The 20,279-nt window shown below is 35.4% G+C and overlaps 1 protein-coding gene across 9 annotated transcripts in view; it reads right to left on the reverse strand.

Annotated features, from left to right (window-relative positions):
* Positions 1–19,653, reverse strand: part of ZC3H13 (zinc finger CCCH-type containing 13) — a 93,786-nt gene extending 74,133 nt beyond the window's left edge. For 5 of the 9 annotated variants that reach the window (XM_070471215.1, XM_070471214.1, XM_070471213.1 and 2 more), the window contains exons 1-4: positions 19,287–19,653; positions 13,377–13,502; positions 12,960–13,069; positions 10,183–10,294 (exon numbers count right to left, since the gene is read on the reverse strand). In XM_070471215.1, coding sequence (XP_070327316.1) covers positions 10,183–10,294; positions 12,960–13,069; positions 13,377–13,493 — 339 coding nt within the window. In that variant the 5' untranslated portion in view covers positions 13,494–13,502; positions 19,287–19,653. The remainder of the gene's footprint in view (positions 1–10,182; positions 10,295–12,959; positions 13,070–13,376; positions 13,503–19,286) is intronic. The other 4 variants (XM_020873942.2, XM_020873941.2, XM_070471216.1 and 1 more) reach the window with 2 other exon arrangements.
* Between the last annotated feature and the right edge of the window lie 626 nt (positions 19,654–20,279).

Consider the following 20,279-nt stretch of genomic DNA (forward strand, 5'->3'; position numbering starts at 1 on the left):
AAAAAAGAAGAGAAAAAATACCAACATCAGAAACAAAAGAGACATCGAAAGAGATTCCAAAGATATTTAAAAGAATAAAGTATAAACAATGCTATGCTCACAAGTTTGATAACCTAGATAAATGGACTAATTACTTGAAAGACATAATCTGCCAAAACACACACATCAGGCATAAACAATCTGATAGAATTATATCTATTAAAGAAACTGAGTTAATAATATATAATCTTTCAAAACCTAAAGCACCAAGCCCATATGGGTTCATGTGTGAATTCCATCAAGCATTTAAGAAAGAAATTAAACCAATTCTCTACAATCTCTTCCAGAAGACAGAAGTAGAGGGAATACTTTCTGAATTATTCTAAGGCCAGCATTAGTATCTAAGTATTTGATACCAAAACCAGATGAAGACACACAATTATTTCTCAAGGACATCAATGCAAAAACCCTATACATATTAGCAAAATATAGGTAAATGAAATCCAACAACATATAAAGATAATTATACACCACAACCAAGTGAGATTTATACCAGATATGCAAGGGTGGTTCAACATTCAAAAAGCAATCAAGGTAATCCATCACATTAACAGACTAAAAAAAAAAGAAAAGAAAAGATGACATGATTGTATCAATAAACACAGAAAAAGTATCTGACAAAATACAACACTCACATTTGTGATTAAAAATTCTTAGCAAACTAAAAAGGGAAATTCTTCAACCTGATAAAGAACATCTATACAGAATTTAGTTACCATTATATTTAATGGTGAGAAGTTTTCTTCCAGTTGGATTGCTAACAAGAGGATATTAAAGAACAAAAGGCTGTTTCTCTCACCATTCCTTCTCACTATCACAATGGAAGTCCTAGCTAATGCAATAAAAGGAAAAAAGTATACAGATTGAGAAGGAAAAAATACGTCTTTGTTCACAGATGACATGACTGTTTATGTAGAAAGAATCAACAAATCTGTGGGTTGCTTTGGATAGCACAGATATTTTAAGAATACTAATTCTTCCAATCCATGAGTACAGTATATTTTTCCATTTGTGTTGTCTTCAATTCCTTTCATCAATGTCTTAACAGTTTTCAGTGTACAGATCTATTTTAATCTTTGTGATCCAGCTGTAAATAGGTTTTTAATTTCTCTAATAGATCATTATTAGTGTATAGAAATGCTACAGATTTCTGTATATCCTATCCTGCAACTTTATTGAATTCATTTATTAGTTCTAACAGCTTTCTGATGGAATCTTTAGGGTTTTCCATATATACTACCATGTCACCTGCAAACAGTCAGGTATATGTGTGTGTATAAATGTTGGTATATTGAAGTGGAAGGATAATCCAATCATTTAGTTTCTAGGTTATCTATAGAGAGAAAAGTAGAGAGGTCAAGAAGATAAAAGGTAGACTTTTCTGAATGTAACCCATTCTGTAGATTTAACTGTGAAACCATGAGGTCCTCATTAGAGCAGTAGGAATCAGTCTCATAACTTTGAAACCATGGAAATGTTCTATATATTTAACAAACAAAATTTTTTTTAAAAAACCCTAAAACTAAAATCAAAATGTAGCACATCAATTTGTGGTTTAACCACACAGACTGCTCAAGTGACTTAAAACACAATAATCTGCACTTTGCTGTACAGCAGAAACACACTGTAAATTAATAAAAATTAATTTAAAAAATACAATAATGTGACTATCTATCCCTAACAAATTCCTGGGACAGGAAGATCCCCTGGAGAAGGGATAGGCTACCCACACCAGTATTCTCGGGCTTTCCTGGTGACTCAGATGGTAAAGAATCCGCCTGCAATGCAAAAGACCTGGGTTCGATACCTGGGTTGGGAACACTCCCTGGAGGAGGGCATGGCAACCCACTCCAGTATTCTTGCCAGAAAAATCCCCATGGACAGAAGAGCCTTGTCAGGCTACGGTCCATGGGGTGGCAAAGAGTCAGACACTACTGAGTGGACTAAGCACAGCATCCCTAACATCAATTTCACAGATATTTCCCTCATGGGTTATAGTCTAAGAACTACAAAGATCTTAAACTGTTCTAAGTAATCTTATTATCAGTAATACCATTGTTAATTATTCTGGAACTATTAAGAAGTAAGATAATGCAAATGAATGTCAACAGGGACTAAAATTTTCAGCACAAAAGTGATACAACTATAAAATCAAAGAATTAGGTAAAAGCCTTTCAATTCTAAACTTGAATTATTTGAATTTCTGCTTGCTTGTATGTTTTTAAAGAGTACTTTTAAAAAGTACTTGTACTTTTGTACTTCCCAGTTGAAATACAATGAAAAGTCCTAAAAAAATGACTAAGTTAGCGGTTTCCAAGTAGTGGTCCTGAAATACCATCTCCCAATAAAAGAACCTGGACTATAGGGGAAAATGGCTGACTGAAGAGAGTGTATAAAATACAAAAAATGAGCTGTGAACATCTTAACCGAAACAAAGAAACTATCAAGGACTACTGAAGCTGTGTCAATATAAGGCAGGATATATTAATAATTGGACTTCATCAAAATTAAAAGATATCTTAAAAGACACAACCAAGAAAGTGAAAATGCAAGTCACAATACTGGGAAACAGCTCCCTTGGTTGCTCAACTGGGAAAGAACCTGCCTGCTAATGCAGAAGACACAAGAGACGCGAGTTCCACCCCTGAGTAAGGAAGATCCCCTGGAGAAAGATACAGCAACCTGTTCCAGTATTCTTGCCTGGAAAATTCCACGGACAGAGGAGCCTGGCGGTAGAGTCAGGCAAAGAGACACAACTGAGTGTGCACGTGCACATACACACACATACCAGGAAAACATATTTGCAACCTTCAGAACATATAAGAACCATAAATCTGCAGTAAGACAAACAGCACAACTTACAAGCAAAAGATGTAAACTGACACTTCACCAAAAAAAAGGCAATAAACACATGAAAAGATGCTCAACATCACTAAACAGAGAGAAGCGCAAATTAAAACCACTAGATACCCAGTAGAACAATGTCAAATGTTGGCCAAAATGTAGAGCAACTGAAACTCCCATACACTTCGGGCTGAGATGTAAAATGAAATAACCATTATGGAAAACTATCTGGCAGTTTCTTATAAAAGTACACATAACATAAGACTCAGCAATTCCACTTCTAGGTATTTACCCACAGAAAACATACATCCACACAAAGACCTGTACACAAATGTTAACAGCAGCTTTATTCATAATAGCCAAAAGTAGAAAACAACTCTAAGTATCCATCAACTGGGGAATGGATAAACAAGTTCTGATTGTTTATCCATTTGTCCTATTGTATCTGTATAATAGGACACCAGTCCACAATAAAAGGAATAAACTACTGACACAAACTACAGCATGGCTGCATTTCAAAAGTATTACGCTAAAAGAACCAAGATACAAGAACATGTAACAGCTGACTCCACACAGTAAGAGATCAGAGGTTGTCAGGAGCCTGGTCTGAGAGGAAACTGACTCTGAAAGGCCATGAAGATAGGTTCTGGAGTTGATGGAAATGCTCTGTATCTTGACTGTGGTGGTGGTTATACAGGTGTGTACATTTGTCAAGACTCAAATGGTATACTTTAAATACATTTTATTCTTTGCAAATTACTCACAGTAAACTTTTTAAGAGCTCAGGATCCAATACAAAAACCTCCCACAAGCTAAGGAAGGAACATTTGAGCAAAAAAAAAAAAAGAGAAAAAAGAATAAAAGAATAGTAGCAGTCTTAGATTAAGTTAGAGACATCAGTAAGAACTCATGTTTAGCTCAATACAGATAAAGACTGTTACTAGTAATATTTATAGATATATGGATATACATCACTTAGTATACACACATATATTTCTTTGCTCTGTTAGCTGAGAGGGCCTAAAAGAAACACCAATCCAGCAGGAACAAGCACACCTAGCACCCAGATTTTTGCTCTCTCCTAGCCATCAGAGAAAAATCCTATGCTATCAAAACAAAGAGGCCCACATGGAAGCTAAAGACTCCAGCTGACTGTCAGCATCCGCAACCAGACATGTGAGTACACAAACTTTCAAATGATTCCCACCTTCAGCATTCTAGTACTTTACTGAGGTTAGAGACATAAAGGAAGACGTAAGTCATGCCTACTGTATCCTTTCTGATTTCCTGACAGAATCCATGAACAAAATAAGTGGTTGTTTCACACCAAGGTTTGCTAACTGGAACTCCTTTTAATGCTATCAAAAAATGTATCTGCAGGTCATGCAAGATTAAAAACATACTAATTTTTTATATAAAATGAACATTTTTATCTACACTTAAAAATCACCATAATCATTCCTGTACTATACATTATCAAAGTCTTCAGTTCAGTTGCTCAGTATTGTCCGACTCTTTGCAGGACTGCAGCATGCCAGGCCTTCCTCTCCATCACCAACTCCCGGAGCTTGCTCAAACTCATGTCCATTGAGTCGGTGATGCCATCCAGTCATCTCATTCTCTGTCGTCCCCTTCTCTCCTGCCTTCAGTCTTTCCCAGCATCAGGGTCTTTTCAAATGAGTCAGTTCTTTGCATCAGGTGGCCAAAGATTTGGAGTTTCAGCTTCAGCATCAGTCCTTCCAATGAATATTCAGGACTGATTTCCTTCAGGATAGACTGGTTGCATCTCCTTGCAGTCCAAGGGACTCTCAAGAGTCTTCTCCAACACCACAGCTCAAAATCATCAATTTCTTCAGTGCTCAGCTTTCTTTATAGTCCAACTCTCATATCCATACATGACTACTGGAAAAACCATAGCCTTGCCTAGACAGACCTTTGTTGGCAAAGTAACATCTCTGCTTTTTAATATGCTGTCTAGGTAGTCATAAATTTTCTTCCAAGGAGCAAGAGTCTTTTAATTTCATGGCTGCAGTCACCATCTGCAGTGATTTTGGAGCCCCCCAAAGAATAAAGTCTCTCACTGCTTCATTGTTTCCCCATCTATTTGCCATGAACTGATGGGACCAGATGCCATGATCTTAAGTTTCTTGAATGCTGAGTTTTAAACTAACTTTTTCACTCTCTTTCACCTTCATCAAGAGGCTCCAGGTAGTCTATACTGTATCTCCACTTATACCCTTATCCTTCTCTTATACCCTTCACCTTTTCCTTTGAAATAAAGAACACTACTCACCGATTCTACTTAATCCTATAGATTCACTTCTCAAATTTCTAATTTGATGACTCTCTACTCTTCCTGCTTTACATTCACTGTGTTTTATTCTTTCCAAAGTTTTTCACATGTATGTAAATTCCAAAGAATTTTTACATATATGCAGTTATAGTTATGTTCTCACTGTAACTTGTGACATATTGGTGCAGGTATCTTTATTTTAAAGATAAAAAGCAAGGCCAAGAGACTTACTTAAGAATAGTTATAAAACTTTAATTACGCTTTGTGACTTAAAGTCCTCCACTATATGAGTCAGCTTTTTGTAACAGATCTAGTCCTATGTTCTTCCTTAGTCAGTGAAACTTCTTTCTCATCTAGGCAGATGTATCAAGATGCAGAAAAAGAACAAGGATATCTTTTTAGGTGGTGAGGGGACAGGAATGGGGAACAGGAATGAACTGGGAGGGGACTATGAAGCAAAACTAATGATTCTGTATACATTCTGGGAGGTGCAGATCCCAGAGATAGAAAACTTCATGTTAGAAATTAGTTCTCAATTCATGCCTTAATCATCAACAAATGCTCAAATACTCCTTCTGACTCTGTAACAGAACTTGGCTTTCAAAGCGATTTATCTTTGTATTCGAATGACGTAAAATAACAAATCTCTGTTAGAGAAAACACTCAATTATGGTGTCTGGAAAGCTGTACAGACTGGGTGAAAGTTTCCAGCACCATAAGAGTACACATATTATTTCATAAATGTTCTAAAATCGCACAACAGTGTCTGTGCAAATACAGAAAACAGCATCAAAAGACAGTTGTCCGTGATGCTATGAGCAGAGTGTACAAAAGAGCCAGAAAACAATTCTCTCTCCTTTCCATCTTGGTTAATGGCATGGAAAGCCTGTAGTTAGACTTAACACCTTCCTTCCACTCACTCTTTTGGTCATCAAATCCTACCTGCTCTATCTCATATAAGCCTCTCACCATGTTAAATTCAGTTCCATTGTACTAAGTTCGGTTTAAATCACCCAGACTAGCCAGTATGTCCAAAATACTGCCAATACAACACAACCAACATAGAAGTTATTAACAAGATATCTGACTTTCTTTTCATACTATGTCTTTGAAATTCAGTGTGTTTTTTATACTTACAATGTATCAAGTGTTCAACAGCCCCACTGGACAGCGCAGACCTGAGGTCATCAGGAGTTCTCAACACTGGCTACACATCAGAATCACTTTTCATTTATTCAGTAAGTGACCTTACTAGTTCCAGGGTATGGAGGTGAAATGGTGAACAAGATAGATCTTGTCAGCCCTCATCTCACGCGCACACACCATTATTTCCATTTCATAGGTCCCCTAAATCCCCGTATTGTTCTTGTGTTGGTTTTCTTTCTCTTCCTTGACTTTCACCTCTCCCTCCATCTATTCTTCAATACCCATTGCAAATGTCATTTCTCTCTGAAGTGTACTCTGCTTCCCCAGGCAGCTACTTTTTCCCCTCCATTGTGAGCTTTGCTCATCTCTCTAACACTACTACAGTCTATAGAATTAGAGTCTATGAATTTGTCTCTCCACAAAATCAGGGTGTATCAACCTCATAATTCACACACATTGGAGTTGAGACCAGTGACAGAGAAGCAGTGGAATCACAATTTGTGGAAAACCACACACATGCTATCTTAGATATGCTATGTTATCTGCTATAGTTGCCCCCACCTAAACTACATCTGATTTGCCCATAGAAATTCATCATGTGAAGATCAAGAGTCACACATGTTACAGTAGGGAATGTATCACAGAAATGATCAGCATGTGTTTTCAAGCCAGATATGTAACTCAATATAATTAATACCTGGCATCCAAACTTATTAACAGTTTTCTCTAAATTTAGATAGTGAATTCCCTAAAACCTGACTACTTGTGAATCTTGAGACTTTATCCCTTAGGTGTGCATGAAACTCAGTGTCTTTGAGGGCTTTCTCATGAAGGAAAAGCAAGAATCAGGTTTTGAATTTCTTAACAAAATAGCAACTTTGCTGTCTACTAAAATGATATGAACATATAAACTTTTACGATCAACAACTACTTACATTTAGGTATCTGTTAAAAACCTAAACCTCCAATGTCGATATTTGTCTTCTATTAACAGCCTCAAACTATATTAGAGAGAAAAAGCTAAAGAGCTATTCTTATACAAGAACATACCATTTATTAAGCTGTCATCATAGTCAGTCATGTTACTTGATTTACAACTATTTTCTTCACAGTAACACAGTAATATGGATATCGCCTCCATTTTACAGATAAGAAAAATGACAGTAGCATTGAATAATAATTCCTAAAGTAATGTGTTCAGAATATGAATTCTAGATGTCTGCCCTTTATATTAAGTACAATCCACCTAATGGTATGCTAGAGCCAGCTCACATTGATTCATAAGAGGCAACTGTTAAAGTTTTAGGAATGCACAAGCTGTAATCAAAAATTAAATCATATAAACTAACAAGTAATATTAAAAACAAAGGCAATAATTATTCAAAACTCACTTCCTAAATATTTTAGTATATTTTCTCTTGTGGTTTATTGTGTGTGTGTGTGTATTCCCACACTTTCCAACTCTGTACTCAGTGATACCATTTTAGTAGCTTGAAACTAACCATGATGGGAATATGTACACCAAAGAAACTGGTAAATCCTACAATTTTTTTTTTTTCCTGAGGGATTGTCAAACATTTACCAGCAAACCACAGCATCCATTCATTATCCAGATACATTTTATTATTCTTTATATATTTTGGATCCAAGTCCCTTACATATGGTAATACACAGCTTGCTCAGCTCCTACCCAGAAATTCTGATTCAGTAGATTAAGGGTAGAGTATCTGCATGTGTGTTTTAAAAAGACCATCTCCCCTCCAAAAGAATTTTGATACATATCACCAGCCGAGAACTACCATGTGAGATTTCTAAAATGGCTTTACATATCACATCAGACATTAGAAAACTACATACTTATGACTGTATTCAAGTCCCCAAAGATAAGTCTTTACAAGCTACAATATAAAATTGTGACACAGCTTTTTTTTTCAGGATCAAAACAGCCATAAGAAAGCTTCTGTGTATCTAAAACTATCAAAGAAGTTGCTGCTTAAACAATTCAGTAACTTTCATAAAAAGGCGATAATGAGACAACTAGATATCCCTATGCAAAAGAATGAGGCTGAGCCCTTCTCTCACACCATAAAAAAAGGGTTGGCCAAAAAGTAAGCTTGTGTTTTTCCGTAACACCTCTGGAAAAACCTGAATGAACTTTCTGGTCAACCCAGTAAATATTAACTCAAAATGGATCAAAGATTTAAATGCAAGAACTAAAACTCTAAGATTCTTTGAAGAAAACAAGCATAAATCTTTCTGATCTTGAATCAGACAACAGTTTCTTAAATATGACACCAAAAGCAGAAGTAACAACAAAAATATAAATTGAATTTCATCAAATTAAAAACATTTGTGTTTTAAAGGACACCATCAAGAACATGAAAACACAACCCATAGAAGAATATTTCTGCAAACTGTATATATAAGGGACTTGGATACAAAATACATAAAGAATTCTTACAAATCAACAATAAAAAGATAACCCAATCTAAAAATGGACACAGGTTCTGAACATTTCTCCAAAGAAGATAAACAAATGGCCAATAAGCACACAAGAAAATATTCAACATCACTAACAATCAGAAAAATGTAAGTCAAAACTACAATGACATTACCAATAAAACAGCTCTATCAAAAAGTTAGATAACAAATGTTGGCAAGGATGTGGAATATTAGAAATCTCACACACTGCTCTAAGGATTTAAAATGGCACAGCTGCTTTGGAAAACATCCCAGCAATTCCTTGAAAGGTTAAATAGAGTTACCATATGACTCAGCAATCTCACTCCCAGACATAAACTCAAAAGAAATGAAAACACATGGCCACGCAAAAACCTGTATACCAATGTTCATAACAGCATCATTCATAACAGCCAAAATGCAGAAACCCAAATATTCACCAACCAATGAATGGATAGACAGAAAGTGATATATCAATACAATGGATTGTTGTTTGGCAAAAACAAAGAATGAAATACTGCTACATCCCATAAGCTTTCATAAACCTTGAAAAAACTACGCTAAGTCAAAGAAGCCAGTCACAAAAAAAACCCCACATGCTGTATGACTCTATTTATATGAAATAACCAGAACAGGCAAGTCTATGTGACAGTCTAACTGGAACTGCCTAAGGCTGGTGGTCAATTGAGGGGCCAGGGAAATGATCACTAAAGGGTATGGGGTTTTCTTTCTGGGGTGATAAAATTGTTCTAAAACTGACTGTGGTGATGGATATAGGACTCTTGTGAATTTATGAAAAACCACCAAGTGTACACTTTAAATGGGTGAACTGTATCTCTATAAATTTGTTGCAAATGCACACACAAGAGCATGAAAAATTTCTTTTAAAAATATTTACTTCTGGGAAATTTCCATTCCTGACAAACATCTATCTTTTCTTTTAATCAATAAACTACATCATAAACTGTGCTCTCTTTTCATTTCACTGGCAGGAAATTCACACTAAATTCTGTGATCATAGTTCAGTTTCTGCCACCACCATGCCTTGCCTTCATTGTTTTAATTTAAAAGTGTTCTACTGCAAGCCTTTCAGTCTTTCTTGGAAGTAGGCAGGGACTGATGGCTGGCTAAGAATACATTTAGATATTCATGATGTCCACCAAGGCACAGAAATCCTATGAAGTGCAGCTGGTGCTCTGCCAACCAGTTCCCATCATCTTAACCAAGAACTAAAATGATGAAATAATGAATTTTCCCAGGACTTTTTCCCTCTACATTATCCATATAGAACATGACAATGTAATATTACACACTTATTATTTAGCACATAATATTTAAAATAGAACATATATAATAAATCACTACTAAATTTAACTTTGTTTCAGGAAATTCATTCCTACCCTAACAGGTGAGGATGATTCCTCTGTATTTCGTTTCTGGGACTCAGAGTCCACATCTTGGCGCTTGTTCTTCATTCTTTCTCTAAGATCCCCTGTAGGTCTTTCTGGTGACCTTTAAACCAAAAAACAAAAACAAAACAAAAAAACAAAACAACAAAAATCTATATTTATATAACATTTCATAAGAATATATTTACAGAAATAACCCTACAAAACTCTAATTTTTCTACTATCCATGACTCCTAAAGTTCAGAAAAGTAAATTTCAACTTCAACATTAACATATAAAAAATATGAGCATCACTTACAAGTTTCTCCCAATACCAATCAAAATGCATACATTAAAATTCCATGGAGTGGCAGGTGCTGGTGACATTAATAAGAAACTATACATGAGCTAAGAGAAAGGAATTTGTCATTAACAGCTTGTTCTTCTATTAATCACATAAATATACTAGTTATATTTGAAAGCAAACAGTAGGAAGGTAAAGTTTTAAACCACAACACTGCAAAATTAATCTAGAAACAACAATGTTATTTACACATGTATGTGGTTGGATGCAACATTAATAACTATGAAAATATTTTATGCATCTCAAGAATCAAAGCAAATATAGAAATTTTTAATGTTATTCTTAATTGTTCTTAAATTTGAAATTATTTCAGAAAAAAAGCAGTTGAAAAATTCAAAGAAAGATTTGAATTTATACTTTTTATACTTATATAAAGTAAGATTTTATACTTTGCTATGGACTGGTTTTAATTAGAAAAAATACACATATTTATATTCAATACTGGTAAAGCTTCATAATTTATACTAGCCATTTGATAAATGGCTGTTCAATTATTTTCACACCATCACTAAGGAGAAAAACAAAGTAGAGACAGAAAACACACTGCCTTAAAAAATATTCCTAGAGCACCATTAAAAGAGGGCAAGAATTATTAAGAAATGCTATGGTCCTCTTTAGCCACCAAAGAATACTAGCGTAATATTTTTAAAAGATATAAACAAATTACATAAATATTCACATCTATTTCAAGTAATAGTTGATCAATCAACTCCTTTATCAATCACTAATACAAATCACATGGTTAGTGAAAAAATAATTTCAGTCAATTCTTTTTAAGGGATTTCCTAACATTTACATTTACATGCACAATTTATAGATCTATATTAAATGTTTTAACAGTTAAAGCTGAACTAATAAATGGAATTTCTTATTAAGAACCAGCACTTAAATGCTTTAAATTATAATTATGGTGCACATGTCAATTTTATGTTTCCTAGTTTCCTTTATGTAATAAGACAGTTTATGATAACTTGTTTCTATCCTAAATAGTACCTAACAGAATTCTCCACATACAGTAAACACTCAGTGAGTTAAATGATTTGTGACTAAACAAGTATTTCTGAAACACAATGCTTTTCTTTTCATCTTTGAATCACATTATGAATTATATTTTTCTTCCTTCCTTACAAAAAAAAGGGAAAATACACAAATACAAAGAAAGTTATCAGGGGAAAAATGAACAAAACCGCAAAATTATAACAGAAATTCTTTATTCTACATCTAGTAATGACACTACTTTTTTCCATTTTAGACAAATTTCTATGCCCATTTTCCTTACAACCACTTGTATAAAAATTCTGAGTAAGTTGATAATAAAAGTCAAAGATGAAATAAAGCATGTATTAAAAATACAGTAATATAAGCAAGAAATTAGAATTACTGTAACAGTTTCCTTAGATATGTATTTACAGGTATTAAACTTATAAAGATTAATTTTCCCACATTGACAGAAAGGACAGATGACAATCTAAATACAAATAAAACAGAGTATTCAGCATCACAAATAAACTAAAATGTATAACATTTAAGTGAACAGAAAATCAGCTAATGTTAAGGGTTTGAATTTTAAATTGTATTAAACTTCAAACTCAGTACACATACACAAAAACTCACCCAATTAAAAAACATACCTCTAAAGGTTAATGTGCTGTTTTCATACTGATGCTGAAGCCAAAGCAATCAGCACATCCAATTTTAAGACTAGGTAAATTAGTTGTTTACTAATCAAGTTTAAACTCTTTTGTGACAATCTTTATGTATGTGACATCTTTAAACACCATAACAAAATCATCATGAGGGAGCCAAAAGAAAAGTAAAAGATTTTTATTAGGAAGGTCTAATTTAGCCATGCCTTTATTAAAGGCAAAATGACATTCTAAATAGGTAGTATACTTATCTACATATAAATACATACTTTCATCTACCTCAGTATATTGTGATAAGAGATTTGGCAAATGTTTTTTAACCTATGAAGCTTGCATTAGATTATTTTTTGCAATGAAGTTTTTAATTTTGAACATCTTAAAAAGCTAAAAATTATATTCTATTTAAATTTTACTATTTCAAGAGTTGAAAATAGTCTCTCCTCACTAAAAACAAATCCATGAAATTCTGCCATCTTAAACAGCATTTTAACATATATAACTAGGGAGCAGGGCATGAAAGTAAGCTATACATATATTACAAAAACAAATTTTTGAGCAAATAAATTTTAAAGCAAACATCTTTATTAATCTTGAAATTAACAACTAAAATAATCTTGTCAATCTTGACTACTGATAAGACTACCACCAAAATAGAAAATCTAACCAAATATATGGCAGTATTTCAAATTTTATACTAGATAAGTTACAAAAGCAAAAAAAAAAAAATTACAACAGCCATCTTCTAATAGCATAGGAACAATTCAAAGTTCTCAATTTACCTTCTATAATTGCTGCTATAACCTTTACCACGGGGTGAAGGGCCATGTACGAATCTACATGTGTTTCCATAGAGGCAGTTGCCAGTCTTCAGCCAGTTACGGCACTGTGTCTAAGAGACAGATATTACTATGTGAATTTCATATTTAGTCATATTTATTTCTGGAAAAAAATGCTAGTGGGACAAAATTAAAATAAATGCTATCAAAAATCCAGCTAACCTGAGATACATTACTCCCCAAATAATGAAATCATCAGGAAAAAGAGGCCCATAAACCCTAATGCCCATCGCACTGCTTTGCTGTGACACACATTTAACCAATATCCCTACGACAGCCTAGTCACGCTCGCGATATGAACGAGGACCTGAGGAGCAGTAATTTAAGAGAACCCCTGTGACTATACTAGTGCCGACTCACCTCTGCTGTACTGCCAGTGCTGGGTCCAAGCCTTTCAAATACACTGGGTCTTCGGGATGTGCTATCAGATATGGTCTTGGTATTTTCCACCGTGACCTTCCTTCTAATTTTTGACATTTTGTACTACTTTAACCAAAAAAGAGAGAGGCAAACTGTAAAATTGTTCAGTTTTAAATATCTGAGCCAATAACTTACAAGTAAATAAGAGGGTAGATAACACTATAAAATTACAAGGGATTTTTCTCAGAAGGAAAAAAGACATAGGAGAGGTCACAAGTAAACAGAGGAACAGAAGAAACTATCTTCTAAGACACAACTTGTTAGTGAGTTTATTAGGACTTTGATTCTTTTGGGCTAGAATTTTACCTCTTCTACAGAATGAATAAGATTCTACTCACACAGTTTCCACAGTACATTCAATTTCAGAAAACACTATAAAAAAGTTTCTAAGTTCGTTATAAAAGCTGTTTCAAAATTTAGTAGTTATCTTTTAAAGAAAAAGTGTGCTATCATTCTCCATCAACTGGTCTACTGGAAAAGAAAGCTATGCCAAAAATTTCTTCAGCTAAGAATTTTAGAGTAGAAATTGTGTTTTATACAACTTAAGTGATAACATCAGGTACATCCCCAAAAATCAGCCTGGGAGAAAATTTTAAGTATTTTCTTTGTTTTACACAAGCCAAAGATGAACAGTATAATCAGGAGTACTCTTTTGCAGTATTATAAAAAACAGAAAACCACCCCCTCAATGTTAACAAAATGACTTTCTTTCAAAATAGGACAGGATGAATGAACAACCAGAAACAGTGAAGATGTTTTGATAATCTATACTGCACTGACATAAAAGCCAAAGGTGCTAAAAGAAATAAACAGGCTATTTTACCATTATTAGTAACAAGAAAAGAAATTATGAAAATATTTTACAAAAGCAAATAAAACATTAGAAACTAAAATATACAATCAGGTGATTCGACTGGAAATGAAAATATCAGATAAAAGCACTATGATAAATATTAGAAAACAATCTTAAATTCCAGACCTAGAATAATCTAGATGGTATACTACTGCGGGAAGCAGGCAAGAAAGGCCTAAGAGAAAGAAAAGGAACCAACCATATCACACTTTATACACTAAACATTAGTTGAAATTTTGTTAGTAGGCAAATGCTACTAGAATGAATGATGTCAGCTAAAGAAGTAAGAACTCCATTTGCTAAAGAACTGGTCTCTAAAAAGTTCACAATGTTTGTTACTGTGATGTCAAAGTAAGGTCCCATGACTTGCAAGTAAGTTAAATCATGGTGGAACAGAATCAAAACTTATTAAAAAAAATTATAAACAATGTTTGGTCCAGTTAGATATTTCTTGTCAAGTCACATTTTTAAAAGGTCCAAAGAATAAGGACAACAGTTGACAAACTAACAGATAACGAACCAAAAGAAAAATATATGATATGATACAATATGGTAGTTTTTAAAATGGAAATATGTATGATTATTTTCTAACATACAATGCAACCATTAGTTAGGGTTAGAATCAATTTTTAATGATTCAAAAAAGTTAGAAAGTAACTTTAATTACAAATATTTTAAACTTATGTAGAGCATCCACATAAGTGAACAAGAATCTGTTCAACATAAAATCACTTAGGTATCAAACGTTCTTCACCCTCCACACAACAGTGAATATTATCATCTTTAACTTTTCCTGAGCTCATTCTCAGTCCTAATGTGAATTTATAAAGGAAAAGGTGGGTAAATCCCATACATACATTTGACTTACTGAATATAAAGAACTAAAAGCCAAGATAAGTGTAAGTGGAGTTGAAAAAGATCTAGAAAATCTAGAGCTTTGATTAACTGATAAAAACTTTTTTATAATTTATAACTGAGATTCAATAAGAAATAAATATGCAACAATATAAACAAATTTTTTAAATTTCATCATCTGTTACTATAAAAATACATAGGCATACACTGAAATTCACATTCACTAATTCAAGAACATTAATAACTTAAAAATGAATATGTTCTAAAAGTTGATTAGCTATTTCCAGTTACCTGCAACTTAGGAACAGGCACCCCATCCCAACACGCTGCATCAAGATGACTAACCCTAACCTTACATTTTTCCTTCCAGTATCAAAGGAAATGATCATGTCTGCCCCCCAAACCTCTATCCCCAACCGGACCCTACTTCCAACATACCTTCCTTCCTAAAAAAAAAAAAAAAAAATCAACAGCAGTGTTTTCCACAATTGGGGCAACATGCTATTTCTTAGTATACATGACCTTAGTATACTTAGGTCATCTATTACCTCTTTTCTTGTCTTTCTGAGGGCTCCAGATACTAATTGCCTCTCTTCCCTGCCTATAACCTGTTGCCTGAATCAGGACCCTCTCCTCCTCTGACCCACTGCTGGGAAGCATGGTCTCACAGCTTCTCTCCCATGTTAGATCCATCCCTAACACAACCTTTGAAGACTTCAAGGGGTTTGGGCTGCAACAGACAATGTAGTGAGGACTAATGATCCAACCTTACCCCTCCCTTTGTATTCTTGACTCTAAAAAAGTTTCTTCCCACAGAGACAAAGTAGCTTTCACAGGTGATATCCAGTACTACAAGATTCACCTATAGGGTGATTATCCCAAGATTTTACTTCTGCTACTGTTGAGTCTTCCAACTTAGGGAAGACCAGCAATGAAGTAAAGACGTAGTCACTTCTCTCAGAGAGTCAACAGTACCAAAACATGGCCTAAAATAACACTGAGTTTCAGGAACAGGTCTAGGTTACAGGGAGGTCCTAGTCAAAAAAAACAAAAACAAAAAAAAACCCTGCGGGGGAAAAATAGAAATTGAAGTTTTCTAATTAATAGAGAAATTTTTCTGATCATCTATCTAGGAACTTCTATCAGTAGCCAACAAATTATCTAAATGTTATTATGAAACATTTATGATTTTTGTACAGATAAAATGCCTTAAACTTGCATTAAAAATATTAAAATATATTTTAAATCCTATTTGTCTAAATATACACACACAACCTACAATACAACAGAAAAGCATTTGCTCATATATATTAATTAAAAATTAGGTTGCATATAATGTGAGAATTAGAATTTTCAATCTAAAGATTTGGCACAGAGAGAAAGACAAATCACAAAAGAATAAAATGTAGATTTGACTGAGAAGGGGAAAACTCTTTCAATTAATATATGAACAGACTTCAATAAGTAAATGCTTCAACATATAAGGGAAAAGTTAGAAATAAGATTAAAATGTAAATATTAAAGTCTTCCCCCCATAAAGTCTTCCCTACTTCAGAGACTTTGAAGGCTTCCCCTCAGTTTTCAATTTATTCTTTAGTTTTAAGTTGGCATCACACTCCCATTCACATTATCATGCCTTTCCCAAACACCAGCATTATCAGAGCCACAGTGCCACTGATGAAAGTCTATTGAGTAATTCTCCTATCTTTCCTCTCCATTTGCAGAGAAATAAATATCAGAAGCTTTAGTATTTTTTCAATTGAAAAAGAAAATAAGGAGAATTCCCTGGTGGTGCAGTGGTTAGGACCCAGCATTTTCACTGCTAAGGACCCAGGTTCAATTCCTGGCTGGTGAACCATGATCAAGCAAGCCACGAGGTGTGGCCAAAAAACAAAAAACCGTGCCACAAAGTTTGAATCTATTAAGACACAACAAAAAGTCTTAATAAATGGGAAATGTCTTCCTTCCCCCGGAAACTTACAAATATCACAATGTATTCATAGCTTCATATTACAAAAATATTTGAGAAAAGAAAAACACAAATGGGCCTCTTTTTAAACAATTATTTCTGAAGCCTGATAACTAAAACTTTTCAATAAAACATTAACTCTAGTATTCTCACTTCAATCCACAATTACATCTTTGAGATCTCAACCTCCACTAGCATAAATGAAAGCATGAAACACTTCAATCTGGATAAGAAGCACCATACTAGGAAACGCTCAAATAATTAAACAATTAAAGCTACAGAATTCCTGGTACCAACAGGTAGGAGAATAAATCCCTATTCACTGGCACTCTAAAAGTGTTAAAGATCTCATCATATTTATGTCTTAAGTTTTGAAAGAAAAAAGTTTATTTGATGCATACTGTGAGTTTTTTTCTTCACAATTTTAGAATAAAAGAATTTTCGTAAACAATCTTGCAGATTGCTTATATGTGGATAGACTAAAACAACAAAAGCGAATTCTGAGCAGAATTGTCTTAACTAAACTGACTATGCAAGCATAAGGAAGGCAATACACTAGTGCTGTGAACAAGACACATTTTGTTAAAAAGACTATGTAGGGAGAATATCCCATGCTGGCAACTACTATAAAATAAAACACAACAAACAAAACTACCAAAACAAAAAATAAAAGACACTTTGTAAACCAACCAGTTAACATTTCAACTGCTACTAAATATCTGCTGAAATAGCTCAACTCAACTTTACAGGAAAAGGAGAGCAAGGGGTGGGGGAGGTAGGAAAGACTAACACTGAAAACCAATTTTGTAAATAAATATGCTAATCAACTGCTTTCTATAAGTAAATGTCAGTGCATGTTACAATACAAATTAACACCAATGACTGTTAAATTTTCAATAACTTGTACAGAAATTAAAACAGCATCCACCTGTGGGATTTTAGTTTTCATTTACAAATATGCAAATCAGATAAACGTGAATATCTTAAAATCTGCAGTCAATGTTCACTTCACAACACCAAGAGTTAGGAGGCGAAAAGAGGCATGCATTTGACAAAACTAGATCCTCCCAGATCCCCCGTCTTAGTGTCACAACATTTTTCACAAAATTTTCACAAATATTTTTGCAGACACAAATCGCTACACACCTCCATCTACATTCTCAGTCTCCTGCTGAAATTATGTTATCTAAATACTTCATTAAATTCTCAATCATTCGAAAGTCAAGAGATATGTCCACAAAACTGTCCAAAATACTGATGCGTAGATTCTAAAGTCAGTAAATTCAAACACTGCAGAAGGAGACCCCCATAACCGGCACCACACAAGAATGAACTGTCCTGCATAAGCATCTGCGTTTACTGCAACAATATGTCTGGCAAAACTTTGAAAACTTGAGGTGTGAAGATCCTTCCAAACTTTTAAAATTATTTCTTCAAAAACAAATAAAAAACCTGAAGACGCTGTGCACGCCCACAATTTTCAAAGCAGTTCAAATGATCTGAAAATTTCAGAATAAAACCGAATGGCTTGAACCTAGGCTCCACAAACAATATCTGAGCGACAGCATCGGTCTTACCAACCCAAAGGTCCAGCCACATAAATTGTTTGCACCTGTTTAGAAAAAGCTGATGCCAAAACATCTGAGCCTCGCCTTTGATCCCGCCTTCCCTGGTTTCTGACAGATACCTGCCAAAAGTTCTACCGAGGGACTGTGAAGACAAGTAGCACTCCTTAACTCCGACAACGTTGAGTCGTTATCACTGCCGGGAAATAAGCAAGCCCAAATATAACCAAAAGTAAAGATACCTTTCCCTAAGAGGTCTGGGAAATGCGTTACCATATTCCGGCACCCTTCCATCTCACACAAATGCGAATACCACGCAAGAGTTTTCCAGGCTCATAGTAAATGGTAGTGACCTAGCAAAGTTTTCCGTCTGAATTCATTTGCCCCCTCAGGCAAACGCGCCTGAGAACACCTCAGGATGATAGCGAGAAACCCGGCACGAGCACCGGGCTCTTCTGCAGAGTTAAGGGTGGGACGCTCAAGGAGGGCTTAAAAGCCCGGGGTGACCCAAGCAGGATGGAGGACCGCTTGGGCCTCCCCATCCCGGGCCCGTCCAACCAACCCCTTTCCCCCCGGTACCCACACCAATTCACAGGATTCAAGCTTACCTCCTCCCCGAGCTTCTTTCGCAAGCGCAGTTCGGAGGTGGCACCGCCGCCTCAGCTCCGAGGAGCGGGGGAGGCGACTCTCTGTCCCCGCGCCCGGCCCCGGGGAGACGACGGCGAGAGGGAGGTGCGCGCGCGGACCCCGGGAACAGGCCCTCGCCTAGCGAGGGACTCCGGGATGGCTGGGAAGCAGAGCCCGCTCGCCGCTTCGCCAGGATCGAGACAGCCTGGGACGTAGGGGGAAAAAAAGAAACAAAGAAAGGAAGAGACTGGAGAGTAAGAAAAGACAAGGAAAACACTGTGAGGCCTCAAAACCCCGCCGGAAGTCAAGAGTTTGCCCTGTTCCTCAGAAGACCGAGGCAACTTCCGGCCTCCGGATTAGTCGTCAGAGAGCAGGCTCCGCCCCTCTGTGGCCACGCCTCCTGGGCGTGACGTTGGCGCCGAGGCGTGGGGTGAAATCAACAAATCTGTGCTTTAGCTGCAATCCCTGGAGAAGAAACCTGGAATCCGGGGGAGCAGAAACTGCCACTTTTAAAGTGAATTTAAGAGGAAGAGATTTCTCATTTTATTACATAATTTCTTACAATAATAAACGGCTACTGTAAATGTGCAGAAAGGCACATTTGTTGTCGAAATAACTGCTGTCATTCATTTCCCTCAAAGTTTTCATTGAGCAGCTGAACTGGAGAGACGCGCGGTATTTGTCTTGTTTTTCATGCACCTCTGCCTTCTCAGACAGTAACAGCTGTCGTCTATTACTGTGGAGCAAAAGGCAAGCATGACTGCGTCTTTAAAGGAGCCAGCAGAAATTTACTGTAAATTGGGAGCAGAGATCTTGACTGTACTTCTAACAACCATCTTTCCTTGTTTAGGATACAATGCTCTGCATGAAGTTAGTTACTGAAATTGCTTGAGATGGCTAGGCAAATGTCAGGGATCAAGAAAAACCCAGTACCTAGCCTTTCACAAATTAAAAAAAAAGATAAAATGTAAACC

Source organism: Odocoileus virginianus, chromosome 8 (assembly GCF_023699985.2).
Source record: "Odocoileus virginianus isolate 20LAN1187 ecotype Illinois chromosome 8, Ovbor_1.2, whole genome shotgun sequence".
NCBI classification, from domain to species: Eukaryota; Metazoa; Chordata; class Mammalia; order Artiodactyla; family Cervidae; genus Odocoileus; species Odocoileus virginianus.